Source organism: Bolinopsis microptera, chromosome 3, assembly GCF_026151205.1.
Source record: "Bolinopsis microptera isolate Bmic1 chromosome 3, MBARI_Bmic_1.0, whole genome shotgun sequence".
Taxonomy (NCBI): domain Eukaryota; kingdom Metazoa; phylum Ctenophora; class Tentaculata; order Lobata; family Bolinopsidae; genus Bolinopsis; species Bolinopsis microptera.
In genome coordinates, this window is record NC_087074.1 from 13,034,613 (window position 1) to 13,061,783 (window position 27,171).

Here is a 27,171-nt window from a genome sequence, read left to right on the forward strand (position 1 = left end):
AACATTGTACTATAAATATCTCATATTTCTGACTTGAAGTACAATATAAAACTAATCTTTATTTAAATAAAACCACGAGGAATGGAATCCTCTTCCAGATAATCATTGAAATCCTTGCAAAATCTCGTTATATAAACAGACTGTCTTTGTAATTAGTTGAGCATGCAGAACATGAACATTGCGAGATCGTAGTAGGCGGATGCCTCACTCGACAAGATCAGAATGTTCTTCCAGTATTCCCAGTGTTCCGCACTGTCGATATGGTATTCCATCACGTGATCTTCATCCACCAACTTCTCCGCTACATCCTTCAGCAGCTGACAATTATCAGTTATAAATCTGTGCTACTTTTAAAAGCGATGATTTATTCATGGCGAACTAATTAAAAGCGGTGTAACCGGCGAAAATTATGACAGTTTTGGTGGCCGCACAACCAGATGGCCTCGAATAGCCATGATTTAGACTGAAATTTCAGATAAATTTATCGTTTAAATTTTATGTTTATTCGACTATCAAAATTTGTTCGACTATCAAAATATTTTTACCTCAAGATCAGAGAGATCAAAGTCAATGCCGTCAAAACTCATGGATCTGTGAAATCTGCTTGGTTTGTCTCTGCCAGCCGAGTACGAGGCTGAGTAGCCACCTTGGGAGTAGCTGGCCTTCCAAGGTTCGGGGGCACGCTTCTCTCTTACGTGCGTATCTGAGAAACATGAAGTTAATTGCTTGAACGCTAATTACAAGCACTTAGGGTTTATTATAAGCCTGTAATTGAACAAAATAAAGTTTTGAATAAGTGATTATGTAAACCTTAGAGATTGTTTTTATGTAGAAAATAGTATTGTGGAAGGTAGATAGGTGTGAACGATCACCAATCATTACTACTTCTGTATTTTAATATTTTTCTTGAAACTTGACTAAAATTTGATGCTTACCTTCGGTGGTGGGGTCAGTTGAATTTGCTTGGGCCAAATCTGAAATATATTTTGCGTTATCCTGAATAAATGATAAGAATTTTAAACCAAATGTTTAAATTTTTACCGAGGTAAACTTACTGTTTGGTTAAATTTTTAGTATTTTTGTTCGTCGTGAGTGGCACCGACAAACTGGCTCAAAACTACAGTAAGACGATGATAAGTTAAGTTGTCCTGCATGAAATTCACCAATTTTGTGTGGTTAAATTGTTCTTACTCACAATAGTTGGTGAAAGTAGCATTTCCAGAGGTTATCCCAGGGTATCTTATCTTGAAAGCGATAAGGTTGAGATGGTTGAGGACTCCGTTATGCTCGATATCTGATCAAAATATATAGCATGAATAAAAATAATTGGAGATCTATCTCATTAAAAAAGGGAATACAGGGCGTGAATTGTGAATCTTGGAAACATTTTAATTGAAAAGCATGGTTTTTTTCGGTCTGGGGAGGGGGTCGGATCTAAAATGGCCACAAATCACAATCTAGCTTAGACGTAATATGTTCCCAAGCAGTATACGAAGTATACGTCCACGTACCGGTGACACAAGAACAGATGTCAGACTCTGGGTCCAACAGTCTCTCAATCATCTTGTACTCCTCCATAGCATTTTCCCAAGCCTCTGCCATGTGAAGTGCGTGAGACACCTTCTCCAGGACGCTGTAGTTTGGGATACCCCACCAAGTTCTATTCATGTTCCTCATCACCTGAAAAAAGAGGGTATTATACACTTCGAGTGCCCCATCGACTTCAAGAAAGGCTGATAGAGTATAGACTAGGGATGGAACGATATGTTTTCATTAGCATACGGATCATGATTCGCGGTTACAGGTTGCACTTAATAAGTTAACGAAGTTAGAGTTAAACAGTAAGAATTAAAAGAAATATAAGGGTTTAGAAATAGCACTAGCACTATTATTATCAGTTCCTGTCTTGAGAATATAGCGCTCTTACCATGTCGAAACTCTTTAGAGCCTTAGTCTTAAACACGTCATCATATCCAATCAGGGGGGCATCGGAGAGAACTCGCTCGCTGCTCCTTACATCCAAGTTCACTGAAACAAGTTAAATAAGTTGAAATCGTCAGCATTTAGTAAAACATAACAAATACCGTTAATATAGTAAATGTTCTTACATTTTCAATATTTTAAAATTTTGTAGAACGTTCACGATTACACGATTACACGATTAGAAAATTTATTTGTTATACTGGAATAATAACAATTTTAAAATATAAAATAAATCACTTCCCTCTGAAGTAGAACAGATGATGGGAGAGCTTCAAACATGGCGATGGAGGGAAGCGGTGTCTCACCGCTGGGAGGTAAATTAATACCCGTATCGCGATGGTAAAATTTTATGATATGAGATCTCAAGTAAAAAATAACACAAAAAATAAAAAGTGAATGTTGTCAGTGTAGTGAAATCGGAGGCAACATTAATAAAGACGTATACACTTAAACCGTTACAATTATAGTCCCTATCTTGTTTTAAATACTCACAATAAAATACACACAAAAAACACACAAACGTCCCCAAAACATTAACTTCAATTTATATTTCCCTAGTTGAAATTAACTTATTTTATGAAATTGATACATTCGAGAAGATATCGTGATTACATGGTAGCCATCCATGATCCCCATTTAGCCCTAGGTTTTGTATATGAAGCAAATGGTTCTTAAATCTCTTTTTAAATAGTGAAATTGACAAAATATGATACGGTACATCATGATCAAGGAGATAATTTAAAATTTTGGATGCATTAAAAACAAAATTACTATTCTTGGTCTTAGACATTGAGAATTTAGGATATAGCAGTCTGCATGATCTACTTGACTTGCTAAACCGGCGATAAACATCAATAGGAATTTGTTCTTTAAGAAGCCTCATTGCAATACATCCAGTAAAGTATGTAAATAAGTTAAACAAGGTTAATAATTTCAAACGAAAGAACATTGGTTTAGTATGTTGAAACTTGTGATCAATCTTTATTGTTTTTCTACTCACAATACGAATACATTTTTTCTGCAACACAAACAGTTTTTGCAGCAAAGGATGGTGAAAAACAGCACCCCCATTTTCGTCCTCAAACAGTAGTCAAAACTGTGATAAGATTGAATCATTTTACATGATATGTGGAACTCATGGATAATGTGAAATGAATAGATTGTGTGAACAATCGCAGGGCCGATAAATCCTCCAAATCATAATATAAATTACCGGTTGGGATGCCGTTCTCCTCTGTGGCATCGGGTTTAAAATAATATCGAATATCCTCCACGGTGAGAGAATGGATACTGTGTGTAACCATCGGAGCAAAGTTGGGACTCAACCCTGCTTCCGACATGATACGTGGGCACTGGTCCAGTGTCGGAGCTGAAATGTTGAAAGACTCCAAGTTTATGTAGGACGAATTAATGTCTGGGACGAATAACTGTGTAGGACGAATTACTGTTTTGACACTTGACAGAGTACGCTGCTACACAGCAGCTGTTGTCTACTATGATAATGAGATATTATCCGTATGATGTGCCCACATTAACATTTCAAAATGAATTACCTGCTGTGACAGCACCAAGAAAGCAAGCTAGCAGAACAACCAACATTTCTGCAGAGTACTGCAATCAATAACTTTATTTGTGTATTTATAAAATTTGTAATTCATGGGCTTCGTTTCAATTCGCTTTGAAATGATACTGTCCATGTTCATCTCTGTGCAGTATTACACGACAATCGGTATTACAGCTCAATATATTTGTCGGCCCAAGCTATTGCTACTAATAGTTTTGCAATGTTAATTTAAACGCATCTGGTTACGGTGCCAGTTACAGAAAATAATATCGGGGTTGAGAAACAATACTAACAAAATGTTAAACTGCCTGAGTTAGAAAGAAAGGAATTAATTTCCGTAGAAACTGTGGTCTGTGGAGCTCAGAAAACATGGCTCCTACAAACGACACTGAAATAGAATTGAGTTTAGATAGCTTGATAAGAGAGCGGTTCTCTGGTGCGAATTCAATTAGCAATATTGATTAGACGCACCTGCAGCTCAGGGAATATTAGATTATTTTTGATGTAGCCATGTACTGTAATTATTCGATTTATCATCCTCATTTCTATTCCCCCTTGTATCACCTCACCAAACTTGCTCAATTTCAAGCATAATTGGAGATTTTCTGTACAGTTTGCCTAATTCAATTTAATATCTGAATCTTTATTTTTCTACGCAAACAGAGAAACATCGTGAGTTGAACATCAATTATTCGTTATTCTCATTAAAGATTTGAACCTCATGAACCAAAAGTTCGACAAGTTTGCAGAATTGTACGAGTTTAAACTAATCAGATTTAGTCTAGTGGTATAATCAAGTGGCAGACCTTAACGACTTTTACTTTATCTTAATTTTATCACCGTGACCTGGTATGAGGCTTAGCAAATGCACGTACAGTATATATAGAACACTGTTGCTGTCTTTAGATTATTAGAGTTAAAGAAATATTTTTCATGAACAATGCATGAACTAATAAAAATGGGTGGGCTTAAACCAAGGGGTTCAGCAAAAAGGCGGAAGGATAGTAGAAGGATGGCGTGAAAAGATTAATGAAGATGATGGAAAATTTAATGAGATGAAAAACATTTATCTGCCCAGTTATCAGTATAATATAAGCCCTAATAGATAGTAGACGCTATATAATGATTAATAACGTTTAAGCAAAATTTGTTGATTGTTTTTTTTGCAGATTACATATCTTGCTCTACTAGTTTTATCGGTATATGTTCTTGCCTCACAAGTTTTAGTGTTAACTTAGTAAGAATACTACGTAGCCACATGTGACATGTCATTATATAATGGAAATGAAAACGAATGTATATCTCTAAGAATAATTAACACGAAATACACAATTATTTTGATAAAATCGAACTCGCGAAGAAATGAAAAAGTAAGTCCGTCTTGCTTGATTTTTATATGTACAACTTTATAAAACGTTTCTTAGTATTAGATATCAAGAGTTTTTCTGTCAAAAAAACAAGCAAACTAGTTCTAATTTTCGAGGAGATCGTTTACTACTTCTTTGCCTGAGGTAGTGCTCTTTTTTTCTCTCGACGTCCTGTTCTGTCAATCCCTGACAATAAAAACACAATTAAACACGTGACTTGTGATACTAATATGATCGAGAAGTTTGTTCCCAATTTAAATAAGTCGACCACATAAAGTATAACCCTCTCCTATTAAGTACCTCTGTTTTTAGCAGGCTGTGTGTCAGCAAATGATGGTCTGTAGAGACCGCTGGCTTTTGTTCCCCATTCTCGGTTAAAATCTGGAGCCTGTGCCTCATTGAGACCGAAGTAATCAGTTTTTTCTTGTCGTTGATCTCGAACCTAAAAAGAAGAATATTTAACACTAAGTTATTTATTATCTGGAAAGATAATCGATGTCCAACTAATTAATGGATATGATGTATTTAACTCATTGTCAATAAGTAACCGAAAATGTGAATCAAATACAAAGATTTCTATATTAACCTGAGATCTTTCTTTTATAGCAGCTCTGTCTGCAATATGTCGACCATATTGCATCTTCTGTGTCTTTTTTGTTGAGTCTTTGAATCCTTTCTTTGTTTCTTTTATCTGAAATAAAAGTCAAAATTATAGACTGAGCAGAAGCTTAAACAGAACGGAATACTGAATACTAATTCATTGACTTCTGTTAGTATAAATATTCCCAGGTATTAATTAATTAAAGTAATTAATTAAAGGAAATTATTTCCCTCACCCCTCCAGGTCCCTTAGCGGTAGACGAGGTCGCCTGAAACTTCTGAGGTTCACCCGAACCATCATTACGGTAACTGTACACTTGTTGAGAGGAGAATGAGTAACCGTTACCGTCCTTTGCCATTTCATCCACCTGCCGAGCCAAACTTCCCTGAAGTTTTTTTAAAATAAGTAAATAGTTGTGTGATTTTTCTTTAGCTTCAGTAAGTAAGTAGTGAATTAATAAGATTGCAATTAAAGAGCTACACTAACCATGTCCGGGAAGAAGTTCCTGGCGTTGTTAGGTCGGCGTTCAGCGACCTGTCTGTCTGTCCCACTCTCACGTGGTCCCTCCAGCATTCCCTGAGATAACATATTTGTAACATTCCGCGACAATACATTCCTTATATAATATAATACTTTCCGAAAAATAAGTAGAAAATATGGATTGGCCAAGAATACAACTAACCATGTTGCCACCAAATCCTCGCATCATGCTGTTCATCATGTTGTCCATATCTTTGAACATGTCTTCACGTCTTCCCATAATACTTCCAGGTATATCCCCGTGGGTACGTCGCATTCCGTCATTAAATTCTCTGTGATTTTTATGATGAGCTAATAACAAAATATAGGATGTGATCTAGGTACTATGAATAATACCTAGCATGTATCAGGTATCTATATTAATTGCCGCAAAAATATGCACCAAATGATTAAATTTACTTTTGAAAAGACTAAGAGGGTTCAAGTAGTATATTATAACGATCACTTCACGCAAAGTTTATGATCGGGCTCTGAAAGTGGGTTCCGATATTTTGATTTTCAAATAAAATACAAAAATGTATTAGAAATTAAACTCAAAACTTACCGAAAGAAAGGGTCGTCATCAAATCCACGGAACATTGTATTATCTTGCAATTTGCAGGTAAACTGCGGGCCCAAGGAGCCTTCCCTATCTTTCAGGAAATAAGTTAAGGTCGAAACTTTTCAGGAGAAATTCCCAGAATAGCTAACATTTCAAAGGGAGCACTAGAGTATTTTATCTAGTTATAAATTTGAGGAGACAAGAAATAATTGCCATTTTATTCAACAAACAAATGGAAGTAAAATATCAAAAAACTGTACATGATACATCATATAACATATAGGACAAATAATACACTCGGGAGAAATATACAGCAAGTTTCATGTCGGTCAAAACCCAAATTTCTAAGCAGGAAGACAAACTTTAAGCTTTAGGCAAGAATATCAATTTCAATGACTGACAAGTATATCCCATATATACCTATGATCTGACTGTACAATTACAATTGTATAGATCAACAATCAAATGTGCACAAGGCAAGATTACCAGCATCTGCCCTCACAAGATCTTGCGTGACAGCCCTGTTGAAGCTAAAACTATGTTTCTCCCCCCCCCCCTCCCCCCTCTTTTTCTGATAATGCACACTGGTAAACATATATCTGGAAAAAATATCTGAGTATCTGTCTTAAAGCACGTTGTGTGTGTGTAGCTGTTAGTTTTATTGAGTTGCAGCTGCAGCTAAAGCTTGTTGTAATAGTATGTTGATGTTGTTTATCTTCTCCTTTACCTCCTTTCTAAGGGGAATATAGTCCGATTCTTGACTCTGCAAAAGAACAAATTTATTAGAGTACGGTTCCGGTTAGGTAAACATTTGAACATATGTATCATGTGTAAACGTTCTATCAGTTAGTAATTAAGGAGCAGACTGTAGCTGTAGTTAGTAGTATAGTCTCTTAATTAACTTTCTCTCAGTGGTGCGATATTAAATTATGGGGAAACAGGAACTAGAGATCTTTTAGCCGTGGTAAACAAAAATAACATTATTAACGTCTTATTGTTAAACATCTGAGGAGATACATTACAAATATACATTTTTATTCTTATATCTAGAAAAAGGAAAAGATAACGAATAATATGTTTTGTTTTAAAAATGCATTTTAAGGTCTTCTAAAATTTCGCATTTCAAAATTGTCCGACTGCCCAAAACGACACCAACGTGTCAAACGCTGGAAATAACAAAACATTGCCTTCTTTAAAAATAATTTAATGCTGTTTATAGAAAAATAATAAATGAAAATGTTAGAGATCCCATTGACGTACACAACAAAAAATACAAACTTATAAACAGTAAATTCCAAGAAATTTTCGAACCCTGGGGATATAATGGAATTTAGACTAGATTTTATTTGCACGTAAACAGTCAAATAAAGCGCACAAGGAAGAAAGGAAATACAGTATACAAATCCCACATAAACTGCAGTTACAATGCCCTGTCTATTAATCCTCCCGACAGCCCTTCTCACCAAAGACAATAGAGCAATCGTAGTGCAGATCACTATGATATTTGGAACCAGGTTAAGGAGAATTCCTGTAACCGGTAGCAGCCATTTCCACACCGTGGCTGAGAAGGAATACCTGCATTTATAGATCCTATAATCGAAGTAGAAGCTGTCTTTACCACGATCTACTATGATATTGGTGATTGCAACAACAGTAGAGAGGAGCCAAATAGCAGTGCAGATCAGATATCCGGATCTGTTAGTTCGTCCGATGGAATGTAAGGGGTAGAGCAGAGAAAAGAGCTTAGTGATGTGCATACCACATATCAATAGGACACCAGACACCTTACAAATGTTATCCGCACTTGCAAACATACCGCATAGGAATGTCCCATACGGCCACTTGTTCCGGATTAGGGACACGAGGGTTGGGTGGACCCCAAAAACTGCCACCAAGAGGTCACTGACGGCAATGTTCTGGATGAGGAGGATACTGATTCTGTCCAGTCTGAGCGCCCTGTATCGGATTGTGATGAGGAGGATTATGGAGTTTCCTGTTATATTCATCACTAGGACAATCACGCACCATCCAATCAGGGTATATCTTTCTGCTTCGTTTTGTGCACCATACTGCTCTGTGAGGTCTGAAGTCGACGAGTTTTTGGAAATCATCTATAGGGTATGTTGTAGTGACGTAATAATTTTATATCATCTGTCGTCTAACCAGAGGTCGGATGATTCAAAATTGTTCAGAAAAATTGACAATTAGATTTTAAAAAGTCGCACGATATGATATCCTGAATCACAAGTTTTCGCTATTAATAATTTAGGGAAACCACTAAAAACCGACAAAAGCGACGGGATCCGAATCAAATGCCTTCTGTGTTTCAGCTCGGTTATCACGGCAAGAGTTAAAGCTATTATCACGGCTAAAATAATGCACGTTTTAAAACTATGCAAGAATTGTTCTTGTGTTTTTATAATTATAACCTATAAGGCAAGTTCAGGGTTCAAAGTACGACGTCACGACGTGTTAAAAGGCTCTTAACTTTCGGGAGGTATTTAAAGTGAAAATTTTTGCACCACTCAAATGATACCTTTCATAGACAAATCTTGCACTTGCACGTAATGTCAGGTCTAGGATTGCAACGTTAGCAGTGTGGTCTCTTAGTGCACTAGAAAGTAGAAATGGTTTAAACTAACATTAAGAGAGACAGTCACCCTGAAATACACCCAACAAACCTATAAACTGCTGCTAGATAGTATCCCGATTCCCTCTAACATTTACTTAGAGTATCAACAAGTCTAACAAGTCTACCTTCATCATCAGTACAACCATATTTAACTAGCGGTTTGAGTTCGAGTATTATATATGAGCGTTAAATCATGCCAAATCACAGCGAAAGCACTTGCCATGTTGATAGTAATACGATGGCTTTAAACATAATAATGCAAGATTAACTTCATAGTCAGCAAAAAGTTTACGCCCTGTTTGTACTTTATAATTTGTATCACATTACACTGATAAAATCTATAATAAACCTATTGGTGAAATGTTTACTGAATATTATGGATGGTCCAAAATTTTACGGTTAAAACCTACAAAGATAAACCTCTCGCCAAGCATTACATTGGACGTTATTCAGCCTGCGACGATCGCAAATATTATTCTAGAAACTTTATAACTTTCCAAGTTGAAACTGTAGATTCGATCGAAAATTAATTAATAAATAGTTCAGAGCGCTACAATCTTGACGAACAGATTGAGCTTGATTAAGCTTGTGGAAGAGTATTTACAAGCATAGAATTAGATAGCATAGGAAGTAGGAACTAATAGGTTCCCATGTTGAGTGCTTTTAGCAAACTTTCGTAGGAGATCCTTAAAAAAAGGCGAGCGTGAGCTTTGAGGTTATAAGCATTTAATCGCAACGTGTGGTATTTGTCGATCTATTTGTCGAGCTATTTGGACTCGTACATCAATGCAGCAAACGTTTATCAAGGAGTGGAATCTATTGATTAATACAACTTTTCGTCTCAAAGACTAGCCCAACCTATTGCTATTCCCAATGAAACTTGACAGAATCATTTAAACAAAAGCTACTTTGGTAAGTGGGCAAAGCTTGACAGAATAAATTTTACTTTGTAACGTGGACATGACGAGAGAGTCTCAGATTATATCTGTCGATTGCTGCTCTCATAAAAACTACATGTTGAATACAGGACCGCAAACTGAACCTGAGATTAAGCTGAACCGGAGAAGTGTGCATAGAGAACGGGGTGCAGGTGGTTAGAGATAATGTTTATTGGATTTGTATTGTGCTCCATTGTTACAATCCGCCCTTACAACCTCTAGCAGAAACCACAAGTTTAGGAATGAAAAAATATCAGATGCAACTAATATATAATCATTTCTGTACAATTATTAATTCAATGAATAAATAAACTTTAAACACTGAGTGGAGACTCTCAGGTCTCACTTCGTCCCCAACTATCAAATTATACGATCGACCCACTCATAGGAGCGAAAAGAGATTACTATTTAAATTATGTATTGTTTGAAAAGATTTGTTTAATAAAAATAAAAATCGTTGAACTACAAATACCTTAGTAGCTATGAAGTCCTTCATGAACTGGTTGTTTTGTTCGATGTGCTGCCATTTTCTCTCCAGGTTAGTCAACTGCACGTGAGTCTCGTTCTCCTCTAACAGGACTTTTAGGGCGTCGTGCTGAGAATATGGCAGTTGAGGAAACAATATAAAGATATTGAAGAAAGAACTATAAGGACGAAAAGGACAAAAATTACAAAAAAGGCAACAAGAATAATGATGAAATCGAGAATAAGAAGAATTATAAGGACAACAAGGTTGACGAATCAAAAAGTTCAAGTTCCTAATAAAGTGCCTTCTTTATGAGATTTCTGCTGTAGTGTAAAAATCTATTAGCTAAGTATGTTAGCTTGATCTACATAAATGTGATGTCACTCAACAGAATATCATGCATGATTATATAAAGATTAAACAATTCATCTATCAATGCGTGATATATCATATTATATTAGTATTGTGATTTCTATGACCAAGACGAATCAAAAAGTTCAAGTTCCTAATAAAGTGCCTTCTTTATGAGATTTCTGCTGTAGTGTAAAAATCTATTAGCTAAGTATGTTAGCTTGATCTACATAAATGTGATGTCACTCAACAGAATATCATGCATGATTATATAAAGATTAAACAATTCATCTATCAATGCGTGATATATCATATTATATTAGTATTGTGATTTCTATGACCAAGACGATTCTACATATAATCTATACGAGATAAATTCATATAAATATATAGAAGTTGCGATTACAACAAGAATTTCGCCGCGGTTACACTACGCACGATTAATTTTCCCTGCTTAAACCGTTAATATTTGCAACGAAAAGTTAATTTTATCGATTAATAAAAATTAGATATTGGATTATTTTGTTGTTAAAAAGTTGCAATATTTTCATCTAATCGTAATTTGTCATTGCGCGCGTGCAGGATTGCATGTAATCGAATATTTAGTACGCTGCGCACAAATTTTGGGCTAATTTAATTTGAACGGCGTCGTTTGACAATTGAAATTCGCGTTGGATACTGCAATTAACTAACACATGCCGAGCGTCGCGCGCAGCATAACAGACGCTTCCTATACTCATAATTATAGGGGAGTGGTCTATATTGCGAAGGAGCAGACTTTTGTCGACATCGCAGGACCGTCGGGCCACCTCATATATCCAAACCCGATTACTTATTCCCTACGATCTTTTTGCCTTCGGCAAGAGCAGGGAAAAAAATTGTGATGTAAATTTGTCAGAAGCTGTGATTGAAATTTCGCATTATACAGTATACACGATTACACGCGACTTCGAAGATTGACAGTGAACGAGACGAACAGACAAATCCCCAACAAGAATAAATCATTTTAAAAAGAACCCACCTCAGACTGAAGCTTCTCCAAATTAGCCTTGCTGGTGTCCCTGGTGCCAAGAATCTTCTCCTTCTCCGTCAACAACAGTTCTCTCTTGTCATCTAGACTCTTCTTCAGTTTGTTAGTGTCGCTGTAAACCTCCAGCTCTTCGTTCATCCTACTGATCTTATCTTGAAGTTGGACCTAGAGTACAATCTGATTAAAAGTCTCATTGGTTCTTCACTGGAAACTGAATCAGGGCTTATTTAAAGTTTGGATTCTTGGCAAATGTTCTGTAGATTTGTTTGGTATCAAGGAAAATGAGTGGCTTTTAGTACACGTCCATATTATATTCTAGACTGTAATTATGTAAGATAATTATGTAGACTCGAGTCTTAAACTCTGTTAAATTGCGTCTGTAATACAAGCGACTAATTTTGTATACACTGTACAGGGAAACTACAAACTCCAAATCAGCTAAGGAGTTTAAATCAACCATAAATTCCGGAAATTAGATGGTTCTTAAAATAAATTCTAGATGTTATAACTAGTACTTTAAACAGTGCTGAAATCCAAGAAAACCTACCATTTCTGTATTAATTTTAGTTTCCAGCTGCTCAAGTTTCTGGAAATCACTTCTTAATTTAGTTTTGTCAGTTTCAAGTGTGGTCAATGTGTCCTTAGCCCGATCAGCCTCTGTTGCTTTGAACTCCAGATCATCCTTCAGTTCCTTGTAGTCCCGCACTGAGGGCAACATCTTGGCTCTTGATAATCCTAAGGGGTAAAGTGAAATGTTAAAACTGTAACTTAGTGAACATTTTGTACCCTTACCAGCGACACGTCAGTAAAAATAGAGTGAAGTGTGAAATCGGTTTAGTTAAAATTGTTGGAGACCTTTTGCGATACAAGAACAATCACACTTGAAAGTAGTGATACACAAATACACAAAATGAAGGTATTGACTATCGCCCAATTTGTCCTGATTTTGTACTCGTAATGAAGCCCATATCAAAAACCTGTAGAGGTCGCCTCCAGTAGTTTAACAACATTCTCCTCGTGTATACCCTTCGCCTCCTTCTCCTCAGCGATTAGGGTGTCGTGTTTAGCGAGGTAATCCTCTATTTGCTCTTCCCTTTTCTTCAACTCCTTATACTTCTTCGCCTGCACGTAAACCATCATTAATTTTCATACGTTTCCCGGTGTAGAGAAAGTAGATCTAAACATATGAGTTTTCACTTCAATTTTATTTAGTAGAACATTTTTCTGCCGATTACATAGCGATAAAAATCAAAGTACGAAGGCCCGGCTGCGGCTGCCCAACAAGTGCAAAATGTTTTTAAATTATTCGATTTTATAAATGTCAACGTCTGATGCAGCTTATCATACTTATTCAAAACTTCGTCCCAGTAGTCAAGACTGAACATTGCTATTAATGCTTTTAACTACGATATGAATTAAGTTTACACCGTCACCTGACAAGAGATAGCATGCAAGTTGTAACTGATGCGTTATTTTAGCCTTTCACACAAATCACAGTGCTGGCAAGCACGACCGTTGCATTTATTGTGGGTATACTATGTTCCCCATTTACTATTATACCCCCTTTACTATTATACCCCCTTTACTATTATACCCCCTTTGGTACACGTTACAAGCCTCTTTTGTGCACGCGAAGCGTGCACTCCGGCCGGAGGCGGCGGCCGAAGGCTGCCGCCTCCGGCAGGAGTTTTCCAGGCATTAAGACTCATCGGAAGTCGTTCAGCAGATTTATTTTTAGTTCAAAACATTCTAATTTGATGTCAAAGATGACAGGAATAAAAAATAGTTATGTTGAGATTTTTAAGAAATTTGCATAAAATACTCGCCAGCACTGTTATACGAAATTCGGTAAAAAACCCAAAATCGCCATATTCAGGTGCCTTAAAAACCATGTTAAAATTGAGTTAGAGATCTGAAATTTTTCAGGGCGTCTAGACGTTGACCAAATCGACTGCAAAAAAAGTTTCAGGTTTCAGGAGCATCGGGAAATGGGTTTTCTAGAACCCCTGTTTTACGATAGATTGTCGTGATACATATATACATATTCAGGGATAGACGCTTTGCCAGTCAATTGTAGCCTGTATTTAAGTGTCCATAGATTCAAAAGTATAAAAGATACAGCCATTTCCGACCACAGGTCTTGCAAATAATTGTTTACACTTTAGTTTACATTGTATACAAAAATTATTTGACGTCATAAACACCCCTTGATGACGTCATCAAGTTAACCGTTTTTAAAACTTGATTTTTGACAAAGTAATAACTTTTAAAATTAATTTTAAACCATTAAGGAGTAACTTTATTCAAAATCTAAGGAAATTTACACCTTAGATAATTGTTCAAGCATTCTGAAAATCTACCGGAAAGTTTTTTTAGCTTGCTCCTTCATAAAGATATTCGTCATTGAAGTTTGTGCTTTTTTGAAGAATTATTTTATAAAAACGTCAATTTTGCGATTTAGTATTCTCTGGTGTTGGGCCATGCCTTGGGTTGTGGAGCTCAGTTCTGCTTCCTATAGGTATAAATTGTGCATTAGGCTAGTTTTAAAGTTAAAAATCGAAAAGTTGCACACGTGGGGACACGCCCAAATTGATAGAAAATTGCTAAAATCACTGAAAATTGCTGTTTTCGTCATTTTCTGTCAACTTTAGATTGCCGTTGTGATTACAGTTCTTCTTGAAATACTTTGAAACTTTGCATGCTTATCAAGCTATATATAAAACAATTACATGCAAAAATTTACGGCGATTCAATATTGGATGTGCACGCAATGTCCGCTCAAAGTTTTCACGTGCGAAAGGTGAGAATTTTGCTCATTCGTGATTTCCAACAAATTCTGCTTAATGCCACGACAGTTTAATGGCATTATATATGAATTTAATGCCAACTTGAATGAGTACTAAGTGGCATATTCAGTCAGTGATCGACCGATATGCTTCCCTAAAGACAAGGAAATGTTTTTAAAGGAAAAATTTCGAAATCGTTGAAACTTCCTCCTTATTAATGAAGATATCAGTTTATATTTCGACTTTATAAAATACCCTGACATAATAATCAAAAAGAGATGATATTTTACCAAAACCCATAATCATGGGTAGAGTGGACCGCTGCCAGTGTCTCTCTTTCCCAAACAAAAGGAAATGATATTAATTTGATTGACCGTTCTCAAATGCAAAATGATACCGAGAATGAAATCGGTCGCTCGCTTTTCCCATTTATTTACAATTGTAATAGATTAAGAAGAACTACCCAAAGGCAGCTGTACTCGGCAATAAAGATTCAATAAACTTAAGCTTATTCAATAAGTAATAACTACCACCCTTGTCCCTTACCCCGAAATACTAGGTATCGACCCGAACGCAACCCAAAGAGATTTTTACAGCATCTGATTGATGTAATCAATCGAAACTTATTTATACAATTCGTAAGCCGTGAATGAATGGGAAAAGCGAGCGACCGATTTCATTCTCGGTATCATTTTGCATTTGAGAACGGTCAATCAAATTAATATCATTTCCTTTTGTTTGGGAAAGAGAGACACTGGCAGCGGTCCACTCTACCCATGATTATGGGTTTTGGTAAAATTGTACATACATTAGTACAGAAAATGTGGTGTTCATCTCAACAGCAGTGGTTTAAAACGTTATAGAAATGTCTGCCATTGTAACTTAGATGGTATTTACTATTTGAGCTGTGAAACTTCAGCTTTGTGACCACTTATAACTATTTAACAACTAACGAGACATGTAACAATACTTCAAGTAACAAAGTATATCACCTGTTCGCTGTCTTGATCCTGGATGCTATCCTCACATCTGACTATTTCCTCCTGACACAGCTCCATCTTCCCCCTCAACTCCCGGATCCTACTCTCAAACCCTGATATCTCCTTGTTATCTTCCTTTACTTGTGTCAGGTGTTTCGCTTTCTCTTCCTCGGGCGATAGCTGGGCTTCTTCTGCTATTTCTGATGGTTGAATAAGAGTTGTCAACTTTCACAGCAAATGTGACCTTTAGAGTTATAAAATTAATTGACATGTTTTATGTTTTGCCTGAAGGTTATTAAAATGTTTATACGAACTTTATTAGCCCCTTCCAACCCCTCCCACTCCCCATTAAATAATATTAATGGACCTTCTTTGAGACCGCTCCTCTTATCGACCAGGTCATTAATCCTACAGTTTACTTCAAAGGCTCTCTGCTTCAAAGGATTAGATTCTAGCTCCGTTTGCAACGTAACCTCTTTACTGGCTAACGTGTCTACCTGTGAAGTATATCATGAGAATTTATATAACTGTAATTCCTGAATCGTGGAATAAATCTTATTCAGAATAGTGAGATACCTTTTGAAGCACAATAAAAAGTACCTTTTAGTCTTGTGAAACATCTAGAAACTTCCTTGACATATACATTAAAATCATCCCCGTGATTTAAATTGTTGACACATTTAAACCTGGTATTCACCTGGCTCTGCAGCTGTTCAGCTTTCTGCTGCAACTCAAAGTTAGCCTCCTTCATTTGCATGTACTTAGCTTGACTATCGTAGTCTAGCCCTTGTAGCAACTGGTTTGTAGCTTCCCTCTGTTTCCTGATTTCTGCTTCCAACTGAGGTATTTTATTGTCAATCACCGTTTTTCACAGTGATCAATGGTAGGTATTGTTGTAACAGTTTATTCACTAACACGAATTGCGTTTACATAAATAGACGAAGCGGGGGGGGGGCCAATGGCATAAAATGGCATAAAATGGCATAAAATGGAGACTTTTTCTATGGAGAAAATGGAAAAACCCATGAGTAATTCTCCATTTTCTCCATTTTATGCCATGAATTTTGTCTTCGAAATTTCATCTTTAACACCATTTAACACCTAAATTGGACATCCTAACATTGGACATATAACAAGCTTATGAAAGCTCATAGTAGGCTACTAGATGCTTATACTAGATTAGTAGAGGCACACTTCAGGCAAACTCATAATTACTGAAGCCTAGCGTAAAGTTATTTCTACAGGCTACAGCAGGAGTGAGTAATAGGGGAGAGTAATAGGCACTGAGTAGTGAGACCTACATCCTCGACAGTCGAAACAAGCTCGCACTGCAAAGGGGAGGCCTGCCTTCCGAGATCGCATTACCAGGGGGAAGCATCGAGTCCAAATTTGTGTATCGAGGGGTAGGTGCAGACTTCGATAAACCGAAAAACCAAAAAAATATTTTCGGCTTATAATGAAGAGGGTAGCATGAAACGTGGAGAAAAGTGGTTTTTAGAAAAACTTTGAAAAATTTTGACTTAGAAAATTTTCGGCCCGAGTCATTCTCGATATGTCGATACGTACCTCTCGTATCGAGAGCTCCCGATTCCGAGCTCGTGTTGCAAAGAGGAGGCCTGCCTTCCGAGATCGCATTACCAGGGGGAAGCCTCGAGTCCAAAATTGTGTACCGAGGGGTAATTTCTAAGTCAACATTTTTCAAAGTTTTTCGTAAAAACACTTTTCTCCACGTTTCATTTTTTGAACATTTAAAATATAATTTGGAACATTACAGTAACGTTATTCAAATCTCAAACAGAGAAAAGTATATTTCAAAGCTTTACGTGTTTTGATCATATGATTATGGGTGTATAGTGATTTTGATTGCATAAATTTGATTGGGCAGTGATGGTGAGTGAGAAGATGATGGGAGTGCCAGCCAGTAACTCTGTCAAATGAACAGCCCACTGAGGAGTGGGTGAGCGCAAGCGCGAGAACGGCAGAGAGGGTGGCATAAAACGGAATACACGGCCACAGAAAAGACACAGAAACTAAACCGTGCGCGGTAAGTTAGCCAGTGTCTGAGAGCTAGTGTTGCCCGGCAGGAGGCATCCAAAAGAGGTGCCGTGGTGAACTGTGGAGGCTAAGTTCGAATGCAAGGCGAAGCAACTCAAACTGATGATGAAGAGGTAGACTGAACGGGAAGTGAAGAAAAAGGAAAAGGAAGGATCCAGCTGAGGTCTGGCTCATGTCAGGAAGTGATGAAAACCTCACAGACAAAATCATCCGTGGCTGTCTACCCCGTACGTAGGCAGTGTCCGAGATTTCAGGCATCAGGATACACTGAAACAGTGCAGAGCTGATTACGACCAGGGTCCTCGCGGATACCCCGCCTCGGAGGTCGAGCCAATGCCCTGCTTTCGATACTTACAGGGTGAGTTGAAAATAGTGTGTGGAAAGTAAATGGCTCAAATTTTTTTGACAAATGAAATTTCCACTTTATTTTTGCATATTTAGGTAATGAAAATATATACTTTTTATAATAATACAATTAAAATACTTAATAATTAATAATTTGCATAACCCATCGTCCTTTATTAGCTAGGACATATTGATAACGTGTAAGACAATTGTCTTTGGCCGACTTGACTGTATTATGGGGGCAGGGGGGTCTTCATGGAAATTGTCTCAAAATCGACTTTTTAGTTAGTTGTTTCTGATAGAGGGGAGTAATATCTATCAGATGCTTTTGATGCCGTGGAAAAATATCGTTCCTAGCCGAAATTATTGCCGGTCAAAGGTCAGCGCGTGTGTGGTAATTGTATTGCGCGAGCGATTTTTGATCGCGTGCCCTGAAAATCGAGTCTAAAAATCTATTTTCTCCTACATTTTTTGAGCAATCACCCTGAAACTTTCAGTATATGTTCTAAGGATCATTTAGAAGAGATGAGCCAGACAGAATTTTGAGATAGGCCTTTAAAAAATTTTTATTTGATTTTGAAAATCTTGGACCTCGTTTTTTATATCCTGAAAGTTTCAGGGTGATTGCTTAAAAAATGTAGGAGAATATAGATTTTTAGACTCGATTTTCAGGGCACACGATTTGAGAACACCATTAGGACGAATTTAAGATTTTTTGGAAAACTGCCAAAAATCAACCAAATTATGATTTAGAATCAAATGAGAGGCAAGAATGAAATATGTAAAGTTTATGAACTGATAGCAATTCACCTTTCAAAATTTGCTCCTTCATAAAAAAAATTATCGATTTTTACTTTCCACACACTATTTTCAACTCACCCTGTATGTCTACTGGTGGAACCTTCATATTTTCTCTACTAGCAGTCACTGTAACCCTATCACTCGGAAGGCCCCACAGCTCCTACATGGACGCACGGCCGGGAGCCCATGTAGGGATAAAAGTGAACGCAAGCCTTCCATCACATCCATCACAGATTCAAAGTTGGGAGGAGAAAAGGGAGGAGAGGAAAAAAGAAAAAATAATACAAAAAAAGAAAACTGAGAAAGGAAACTAATTATCTGCTTTCAGACTGTCTTTGAAGTTGAGGGTTAGTCTGTAGATCTTGTTAATGGTGCTGGTTGAGAGTTTGATCAAACTTACGTCCTCATCACTGGGAGTATCCTTGCAATCAGACTGCGACATGAACGTGGAGGCAAGATTGAAGCTACCATTACCAACATTGTTGAGTAGGTTTCCACTGAGATTTTGAAATTTGTCCCTAGGACCCTTCCCTAGGGGGCAGAAATGGAGCATATGATTCTCGTCCTCGATGAATAGCTGGTTGTTGTTAAGCTCGCAATAGTTGCAGGTCCTTTCATCAATTGGAGTTTGGTCATATCTCCCCCTTTCAATTCTAAGGTGATGCGAACTGGACCGAATCTGTGTGGTTGCCCTTCTGTCCTGAAAAGACCTAGCATAGGTTAGATATGGCTCTCATGCAAATTCTGTTTTGACTTCACTGTAGAATGATAGCTTTCTAGAATCTTTCACAAGAGAACCCCAGGAATCGCGGAACTTTTTTTTCAGGTTCTCTGTGATCAAATCAGGGCTGCAGGAGTCTGCAAGTGAGGTTGCGTTCAACAGCGACGATGAATTCCTTTCAAGAAGGTCGATGTTGTTGAATGATTTGATGATTGATTCGATGCCTACAAACCATGACAATTTGAGGTTAATCTGCTCAGTCATTGCAGCTTTGACTAGTTGTGTAGAGGGGAGGCTCATAACTCTTTTGAAATATTTAGTACTCAGTTTCAACATTTCAATAATGATTGGGTATGAGCCAGTTTCTCCCCAGGCTGTAGCATTGACTGCCCTTCTGTTTATACCAAGAAGGTATTTTAGGTGTCGTAGATGCACTTGCTCAAGTTGCTGTTTAGCGATGTGAGAGACCGCATGATGAAGATTGTGAAACTTGCTGAAGCTAGAGAGGACCTTATTGACGGTGGGTAGAACCGGGGCCCAAACTTGACAGCCGTAAAGTAGAATTGGCTTAACAAGGGTGTTAAATAATTTGTTAAGGCAGGATGCATCAACGAATCTCCGGTCTATAGTGCTTCTCAAGCTGAAGTAAGCTCCAAGTCCTTTACGGTATAGAGAGTCAGTTGCTTGCCGAAATTTCCCTGTGATGCTTATAATAATCCCAAGATAGCAGTAGCTGGAGACCATCTCGATATCTCTTTCGTGAATGGAAGGACGCCAATTTGGAATGTCTGGTCCTTTGCCATTGAAGACCATGAATTTGGTTTTGGAGATATTGATTTCCAGACCCCATTCGTTACAGTAGTCCCCAATAATCGTAAGCAACTTTTGGAGAGACTCAGGATCTAGGCCGAGGATTACTAGATCATCAGCCCACGCTAGGTGAGTCACTGAAAGTCCAGCGAGTGTCGGACAGTTCGCAGTAGCTTCGTTAAGGAGGTCAGAAAGCTTTTTAAAGTAAACTTTGAAAAACTCTGGGCTAAGTGGGTGTCCTTGTTCAGTTCCTTTAAGGATCTTGAATGCTTCACTTATTTTACCATTCATCTTGATATGACCCTCTGATTTGCTGTACATGTCTTTGATGATGTCGTAGTAGCCACCATTGACACCATAGCAGGCTAGTTTGAACATGAGAGCTTGTCTGCAGACTAGATCGAAAGCTTTGCGAAGATCAATGAACACTGCATATATTTTACTTTTGACTTTCTTGTATTTTTCTATGGTGGACATCAGCGTAAATATATGGTCATTGCATTGACTTCCTTTGGTAAAGCCTGCTTGGTTGGGTGGATCAGGATGTGAGATTTGGCGGTGATTAACGAGCCGAGATAGCAGCATCGTAGAGAGCAGTTTTCCGATACAGCTACAGACTGCTATTGCTCTATAGTTGTCAGGGTTCCTGATGCACCCTTTTTTGTGAATTGGTGTGATCACACTTTTGCTCCAGAGGTAGACTCCTGTCTCCAGGCACAAATTGAAGAGTTTGAGGAGGAGCGACTTCATATTCATGCTCAGACCCCGGAGCATTTCATTGCTGATGTGGTCAAAAGAAGATGCTTTGCCCGATTTGAGTTCGCCTAGCGCAGCGTTCAGCTCATCCGATGTAAATGGGCTGTTCAGTGACTCATTAGGGGCAGATCCCTCGGATAGGGCGTTGGCTTCTTCGAGGAGAGCTCTTTTAGTGAGAGTGTCTACGGTTGGATGATTGTCAGAATATAGCTCAGAGTAGAACTGATGGAAAGAGTTGAGTTGCTCCGTTTCAGTTTGGACTTCTTCCTTCTTGTAGTTCTTAAGCTTCTTGAAATCTCTCCAGGATATAGTTTTACCGTTTTTAATCTTCTTGTTAAGACTATTGAAGAAGTCATCCCTTTTCTTATTGACAATCTTTCGGTACCCTTTAGAGTTGGCACGATGCCGTGTTTTGATTCTCTGGTTATCAGGATTATTGTCGACAATTTTTATTGACCGTTTGAAAAGGCGTCGTGCAGTGTGACACTTACCGTCAAACCATGAGGCGAACTTAGGTTTTGGATTCTTAGTTTGTTTAGAGATATCGAACTCTTTTTTAGCGACATCGTTTATGAGTTCTGTAATCTGCCTATTCAGTGCTTCAACTGCCTCATGGGTTTTTGGAGTGGATTCGACATCTTTGGTCAGTTGGGAGATTCTTTGAATGAACTCAGGCTGTTCAAATGATTTTGTGAAGTTGGCTAAACCCTCTTCTGTGATCTTGTATCGAAAGGGAGCTTCCTCGTAGATACTGGTGGGAGCTTGACTATTCCTTTGAGGGGCCCTTCGTCTATGCCAAAGGCTGAGTAAGATTGGATTGTGATCGGAGAACAGAGTGTGCTCACCCACTGAGAGGCTCTTGACACGGTGAAGAAAGGATGTTGATGCAATGAAGTAGTCCACTACGCTGTTTCCGTTCCACTTGTAGCATGTGTATTTTCCAGCAGAGTCACCGATGGTACGTCCATTAAGGATCAGGAGGTTTTGTGATCCACAGAGGTCAAGCAAAAGGTTTTTGTGTCTATTGGTAATTTTGTCCTGGCTGTTCCTATTTTGAGATATAGGTGCCACGTCAGGTATAACCATGAAGTCGGAAGACCTGCCAGTTTCTGGAAAGAGCTCGAATTCGTCCGCTCTGTCATACATATGAAAATCTGGAGCTACTCCTATCCTGACATTAAGGTCACCAAGAAGTAATAGCTCATCACTGGGGTTATTCTTGATGCTGGCTATTTTTTCCTGAAGGGCATCAAAGTTTGCCTCGGAGCAGTTAGTGCGGTTTTTCTGTTTGCTATTTGTAGGTGGGATGTAGCTATTGACAACAAAGGTGTTGAGATTGCTGTCGGGATCAGTGATTTTAACAATGACAATATTCATTGTATGGTCCGCAGTGAGTGTGCATTTATCCAGAGAGAAATATTCCACAATTGTGTTCCTAACCAAAGTGGTTACTCCTCCTCCTTTACCTGATTTGCGGATGTCACTATAGGATTTGTATCCTTTCAGGGAAACTTCGCATCCGGTTTCTTGGAGGCAGATTATATCATTTGGACTGATGATTTTGACAAATTCGGGATCCTCAACTTTGTTTCCGAGCAAGCCATGAATGTTTGCAACATTCCAGGAAATTATACCGTTGACGATGTTCATCAGTCAGGTATAGAAGATGAGAGAGGCAAGAGGAGAGGAGGAAAGAAGAAGAGAACTCGGAAGACTTGGAGGAGCTGAGAATGAGAGACTAGAATTCAAGTACGGTCCCTGCTAAATGTACTATTGAGACTTGTCTTGAAGTTTCCCATGATTACTCTGATACCTCTGTCATTTAGATGAGGTTGATCTGGGACAAACAGATAGTCGTGTGGGATATCCGATCCCCCCGGGTAGAAGTTGTTGTTTCTGTTTTCTCTTGATCTCATCCAGAAATCAGCCTTTTCACTGTCATCTTTAAGATTTCTGATTGCCTCTGTGATGAGTCGACTATTTTTACCCCATTCCTCTCCAGGATGGTCGCGCAGAAAGGGGTGAGAGATGAATATTTGGCAGTGTTGTGAGGTCTGTCTAAGGATCTTTTCAGTAGACTTGATTAATGATCCCACCACAATATCAGCCTTGTTGCCTTCCAGGATGTCCCGAGTACCAAGGTGAATGTACACTGCATCTGGATTGAGGTTTGAGATCTCTTCTACTGTTCGTTCGAGGCACGAGTCAAGTTCTTTCAAACTTGGCCTGTATATTACAGAGACATTGTACCTCTTTGGAAACTCGTCAGGTTTAAAGCTTCGCATGGTCGAGTCACAGAGGAGAACAATTTTCTGTTGGCGCTGTACTGGGTTACTCGCTCTTTTGGATCTCCCTGTGCAAAAGAGCATGGTACCTTGTTCATTTTAAGCCGAAAATATTTTTTCGGTCAAAATTTTTCAAATTTTTTCTGAAAACCGCTTTTCTCCACGTGTTTTATGCTACTCTGTTCATTATTTGCCGCAAATATTTTTTCGGTTTTTCGAAGTCCACACCTTCCCCTCGATACACAATTTTGGACTCGAGGTAATGCGATCTCGGAAGGCAGGCCTCCCCTTTGCAACACGAGCTGGGAATCGGGAGCACTCGATACGGGAGGTACGTATCGTAAATGACTCGGACCGAACATATTCTAAATCAACATTTTTCAAAGTTTTTCTGAAAACCACTTTTCTCCATGTTTCATGATACTCTGTTCATTATTGGCCGAAAATATCTTTTTTTTAATAATTTTTCTCGAAATTCTAAATTTTTCAGGTTTTCAATGGCATAAAATGGCATAAAATGGCATAAAATGGAGACTATTTCTATGGAGAAAATGGAAAAACCTATGAGTAATTCTCCATTTTTGCCATTGGCCCCCCCCCCCCCCCCCCGACGAAGCAAATCGCCCATGAGTCAAAAGTATTAATATTACGGACAAAATTTTGAACAAACCTGAGAAACTTGATTTTCCTTCTCCCTCTTCTCACCGAAGAGTATTTCAACACCTTTGCTGTCTCTGTTGTTTTGTCCTTGCAATTCCTTGCAGTCTTCTGCAATCTCTTCAACATCAGTGTTTGTGTTGATCTTGTCTATGAGCAGGTTGTAGTCTGCTAGTTCGCCCTAGTTAAAAATAGTCTTTCAAACTCATGTAAATCTTTAATTTGACATATTGCGAAGTAGTGAGAAATGAGGCCAACACAAGTTTACTGAAAACATTTCAAAGTTCGTGATCCAGCACAAAAATTGCAAAACAAATACGGTTGAAAAGAAAGTTCAATAAGTATTAATTGCTCGATCTTCATCTCACCTGGCGTTCTTTGAGTTGCTGAGCCAGTGTCTCTGCTCTTCTCTCGAATGTTAAATAAGTGGCATTCTCTGCATTTAGAGCTCCACTTTCCTTTTCCATAACATTTATTTCATCCTGCAATTCTTTGATCTTCGATCTTAGTATTCCAGAATAGTAGCTGGCATCCAGAACCTGACGCTGTGGACCCAATGCTCCAGTCTTTACTCCCGATAAGCCCTGAAAGTAGTGTAATTTACACTTTCTAGATCATAAGCTATATTATTATGGTCAATTCATTGTCAAAACCTTAAAAGAAAGAGACTCACTGAGCAAAATTTGACTGATTACATCTATGACAGTCACTAATTAGCAGTATTTTTAATCGTCAAAATCAGTTTCCGTCTCCTTCTCATTTACAATAACTAGCAGGAACCTGTCTAACCCTATAGTGGTGTCAAGACTCAAGAGACTAAAATAATTATTATCTATTTAATTCGCGTTTTTGACACCAATTGGGGCACTAAAATTCTTATTCTTTGGCCAATTTTTTATTTTTTCATGCTGATTTAAAGGCCTTTAAAGCATTTGAACCAGTCAAAAAAGTTTAAGTTGTATATCATTTATGATTTCCATCTCCTTCTCATTTACAATAATCTCTAGATTTTTCCTTTGCAAGTTTTGACTTTCACCTGTTGTGTCATCGGCCTATCTGCGACTTGAACTGAACTGGAGAGAGCTCCTGTACCAGCAGCAACACCAGACTTTGTTCCAGGCCGTGCTGTTCCCAGCCTTGCCCCTGAAGGATCTCTTTGTCAGATCATTAAAAAAATAGTCGTACAAACCCTAGGTTCTGCATGATGTGTGATGCAATAAGACAGACTGATAAACCTAAAGTTCCTTCCGGGTTTCATTTTCAAGGCACAACTGCAACAATCACTACACACCTGTAAAGAAAAGGGTTCTTACCTGTAGGAGGCCTTTGAAGAGTTGTCCCTAATCTTCCCCCTTTGGACATTGGGCGAGCCGCAGTTGCTAACCTTTTTGACATCTTAGCTCGAAATAGCTATAAATATTAGTAGTTCAATGCAAGACAATGAGTATTACTATAATTGCACACAAAGCAAGAGGGCAAAAATGCCAACCACTGTTCCAAATACTGTTAAATTGATACCTTGGTGCACTCATTCGTGTAGTATAATTTGTACTAGTGCTCTTATATATATAATGAACGAAATTAAAGATACAATACCTTTAAATCTTTGGTATTTGATCAGTTCAGAGAGTTTTTCCACAAAATACTTCTTTAAAAAGTATGATTGTCTTAAAATTATAGTGAAAAGAAGCAAAATCCTTATATTAGATGTTAATGATTAATCTTTCACAAACCTGTGATAATAAATTAAATTTTAGAGTTGCAGCTAGTCAAACGCAAATTAGGCATCATAACAAGGAGTTTTTGTTATATCATATTCAATCTTAAGAACACAATTAAGCACATAAATATTTTACAATCTAGTTTACAATACAAAATTGTAAACTACTGGATCGTAGCAATAATGAAGGGTCCTGGTAGTGACGTAACAAAGCTAAGCCAAATGTGCAAGGTCGCGTCGCCATGTGAAATCAGGACGGAATGAGAACCGCTAATCAATAACAGTAAACATGCATAGTGTAGGCGAGACATATTTTAATCATCAATTCTTAATCATGGCCCTATCAATGATGAATTTGACGTGTGAGTTCCATCCGTGAGTCAGTATTTATCAGTTTTCTCACTATAATTTAAACTATCATTCCAGTGGCGTTGGCCAATTGTTGTCCCACTAGTGCACGTTACTCCATGAGTGAAAACTGACCCATGACCATTTAATCAAGCATTGAGGGCAAACAAAAAAGTAGGAGTAATAAGACAGGAATGGTTTTCAACTAATTTCTACAAACCACATGAAATATTAAATATAAAATGTGTCCAGCAAATGCATAATTTGATAATTTCTAGACGCCGTCGTCGGGGTGAGAGTTATCTGAACCAACTGCATGCCCCTACGATTGCGTCACCACTGGTGAGCAAGCATTTGTTTGTTGTTTAATAATAATAATTCTATACTGTTACATAATTTAAAATTATGGCCCCTTATTGTGGGCAGAGTATGTGTCTTTATTTAAGTGTCCTGATTTAAAAATCATCTGAGTGACTGCATTGAAATAATTTAAGGAGGGTACCATAAAAACGTTAAAACAAAAGGAGTAACAACTAGAACATACTTATATTAATATCAACATTAGAACAAAATACAGTCACCTAATTTTCTTCTCCTACGGTTGAGTATAGAGGAACCATCTTTGGCGTGTATTAGGGACTTAGACCATTACAAATACCCTGCTGTAAGTTTGCAAGGTATGTGGACTAAGTGGGTCGAGAGTACTCGACTTGGAAGTGGGTGTTGAGAATTCTCAACTAACCTAGAAGATAATGATGTCCAGAAGATGAGGCAGTAGATGGAGTAGTAAAGGAGTAGTAGAGGCTGAAGGGGGAGTGATGTCATAAGGAGATGTAGGACATGAAGGGGGATGGAGGTGAAGGAGCACTATAAGTATAAGTATCAATTCTATGA

General features: G+C 37.9%; 3 protein-coding genes across 3 annotated transcripts in view; all 3 read right to left on the minus strand.

Moving 5' to 3' along the window:
• Nucleotides 1-140: 140 nt before the first annotated feature.
• Nucleotides 141-3,595, minus strand: LOC134812753 (uncharacterized). Its single transcript, XM_063820319.1, has 8 exons — nucleotides 3,537-3,595; nucleotides 3,197-3,352; nucleotides 1,928-2,028; nucleotides 1,512-1,680; nucleotides 1,196-1,294; nucleotides 936-974; nucleotides 546-703; nucleotides 141-317 (listed from the first exon to the last, which is right to left on the minus strand). The coding sequence occupies exons 1-8, from the start codon at nucleotides 3,580-3,582 to the stop codon at nucleotides 153-155; spliced, it is 933 nt and encodes a 310-aa protein (XP_063676389.1). The 5' UTR covers nucleotides 3,583-3,595; the 3' UTR covers nucleotides 141-152.
• Nucleotides 3,596-4,846: 1,251 nt separating this feature from the next.
• LOC134813584 (myeloid leukemia factor 1-like) overlaps nucleotides 4,847-27,171 on the minus strand; it is a 44,702-nt gene continuing 22,377 nt past the window's right edge. The window contains exons 2-8 of the mRNA XM_063821428.1: nucleotides 6,600-6,687; nucleotides 6,198-6,327; nucleotides 6,002-6,091; nucleotides 5,751-5,900; nucleotides 5,501-5,605; nucleotides 5,215-5,356; nucleotides 4,847-5,100 (exon numbers count right to left, since the gene is read on the minus strand). Coding sequence (XP_063677498.1) covers nucleotides 5,042-5,100; nucleotides 5,215-5,356; nucleotides 5,501-5,605; nucleotides 5,751-5,900; nucleotides 6,002-6,091; nucleotides 6,198-6,327; nucleotides 6,600-6,634 — 711 coding nt within the window. The 5' untranslated portion in view covers nucleotides 6,635-6,687 and the 3' untranslated portion in view covers nucleotides 4,847-5,041. The remainder of the gene's footprint in view (nucleotides 5,101-5,214; nucleotides 5,357-5,500; nucleotides 5,606-5,750; nucleotides 5,901-6,001; nucleotides 6,092-6,197; nucleotides 6,328-6,599; nucleotides 6,688-27,171) is intronic.
• On the minus strand, nucleotides 6,900-25,627 carry LOC134812638 (intraflagellar transport protein 74 homolog). Its single transcript, XM_063820125.1, has 12 exons — nucleotides 25,523-25,627; nucleotides 25,246-25,352; nucleotides 24,578-24,793; nucleotides 24,223-24,390; nucleotides 16,477-16,617; nucleotides 16,147-16,276; nucleotides 15,792-15,979; nucleotides 12,991-13,135; nucleotides 12,561-12,748; nucleotides 12,005-12,178; nucleotides 10,639-10,761; nucleotides 6,900-7,359 (listed from the first exon to the last, which is right to left on the minus strand). Exons 1-12 carry the CDS (start codon nucleotides 25,602-25,604, stop codon nucleotides 7,255-7,257), a joined length of 1,767 nt encoding a protein of 588 aa, XP_063676195.1. The 5' UTR covers nucleotides 25,605-25,627; the 3' UTR covers nucleotides 6,900-7,254.

Excerpts from the sequence above, each read along its gene's own strand:
- LOC134812753 (XM_063820319.1), bottom strand. The coding sequence starts at position 3,582 with ATGTTGGTTGTTCTGCTAGCTTGCTTTCTTGGTGCTGTCACAGCAG. Across the intron at positions 2,029-3,196 it reads GGAGAACGGCATCCCAACCG|TGAACTTGGATGTAAGGAGC; the intron begins GTAATTTATATT and ends AACTTGTTTCAG. Across the intron at positions 1,295-1,511 it reads CATCTGTTCTTGTGTCACCG|ATATCGAGCATAACGGAGTC; the intron begins GTACGTGGACGT and ends TATTTTGATCAG.
- LOC134812638 (XM_063820125.1), bottom strand. The coding sequence starts at position 25,604 with ATGTCAAAAAGGTTAGCAACTGCGGCTCGCCCAATGTCCAAAGGGGGA. Across the intron at positions 13,136-15,791 it reads AGGATCAAGACAGCGAACAG|GCGAAGAAGTATAAGGAGTT; the intron begins GTGATATACTTT and ends GTTTACGTGCAG. Across the intron at positions 12,749-12,990 it reads ACTGGAGGCGACCTCTACAG|GATTATCAAGAGCCAAGATG; the intron begins GTTTTTGATATG and ends TTTACCCCTTAG.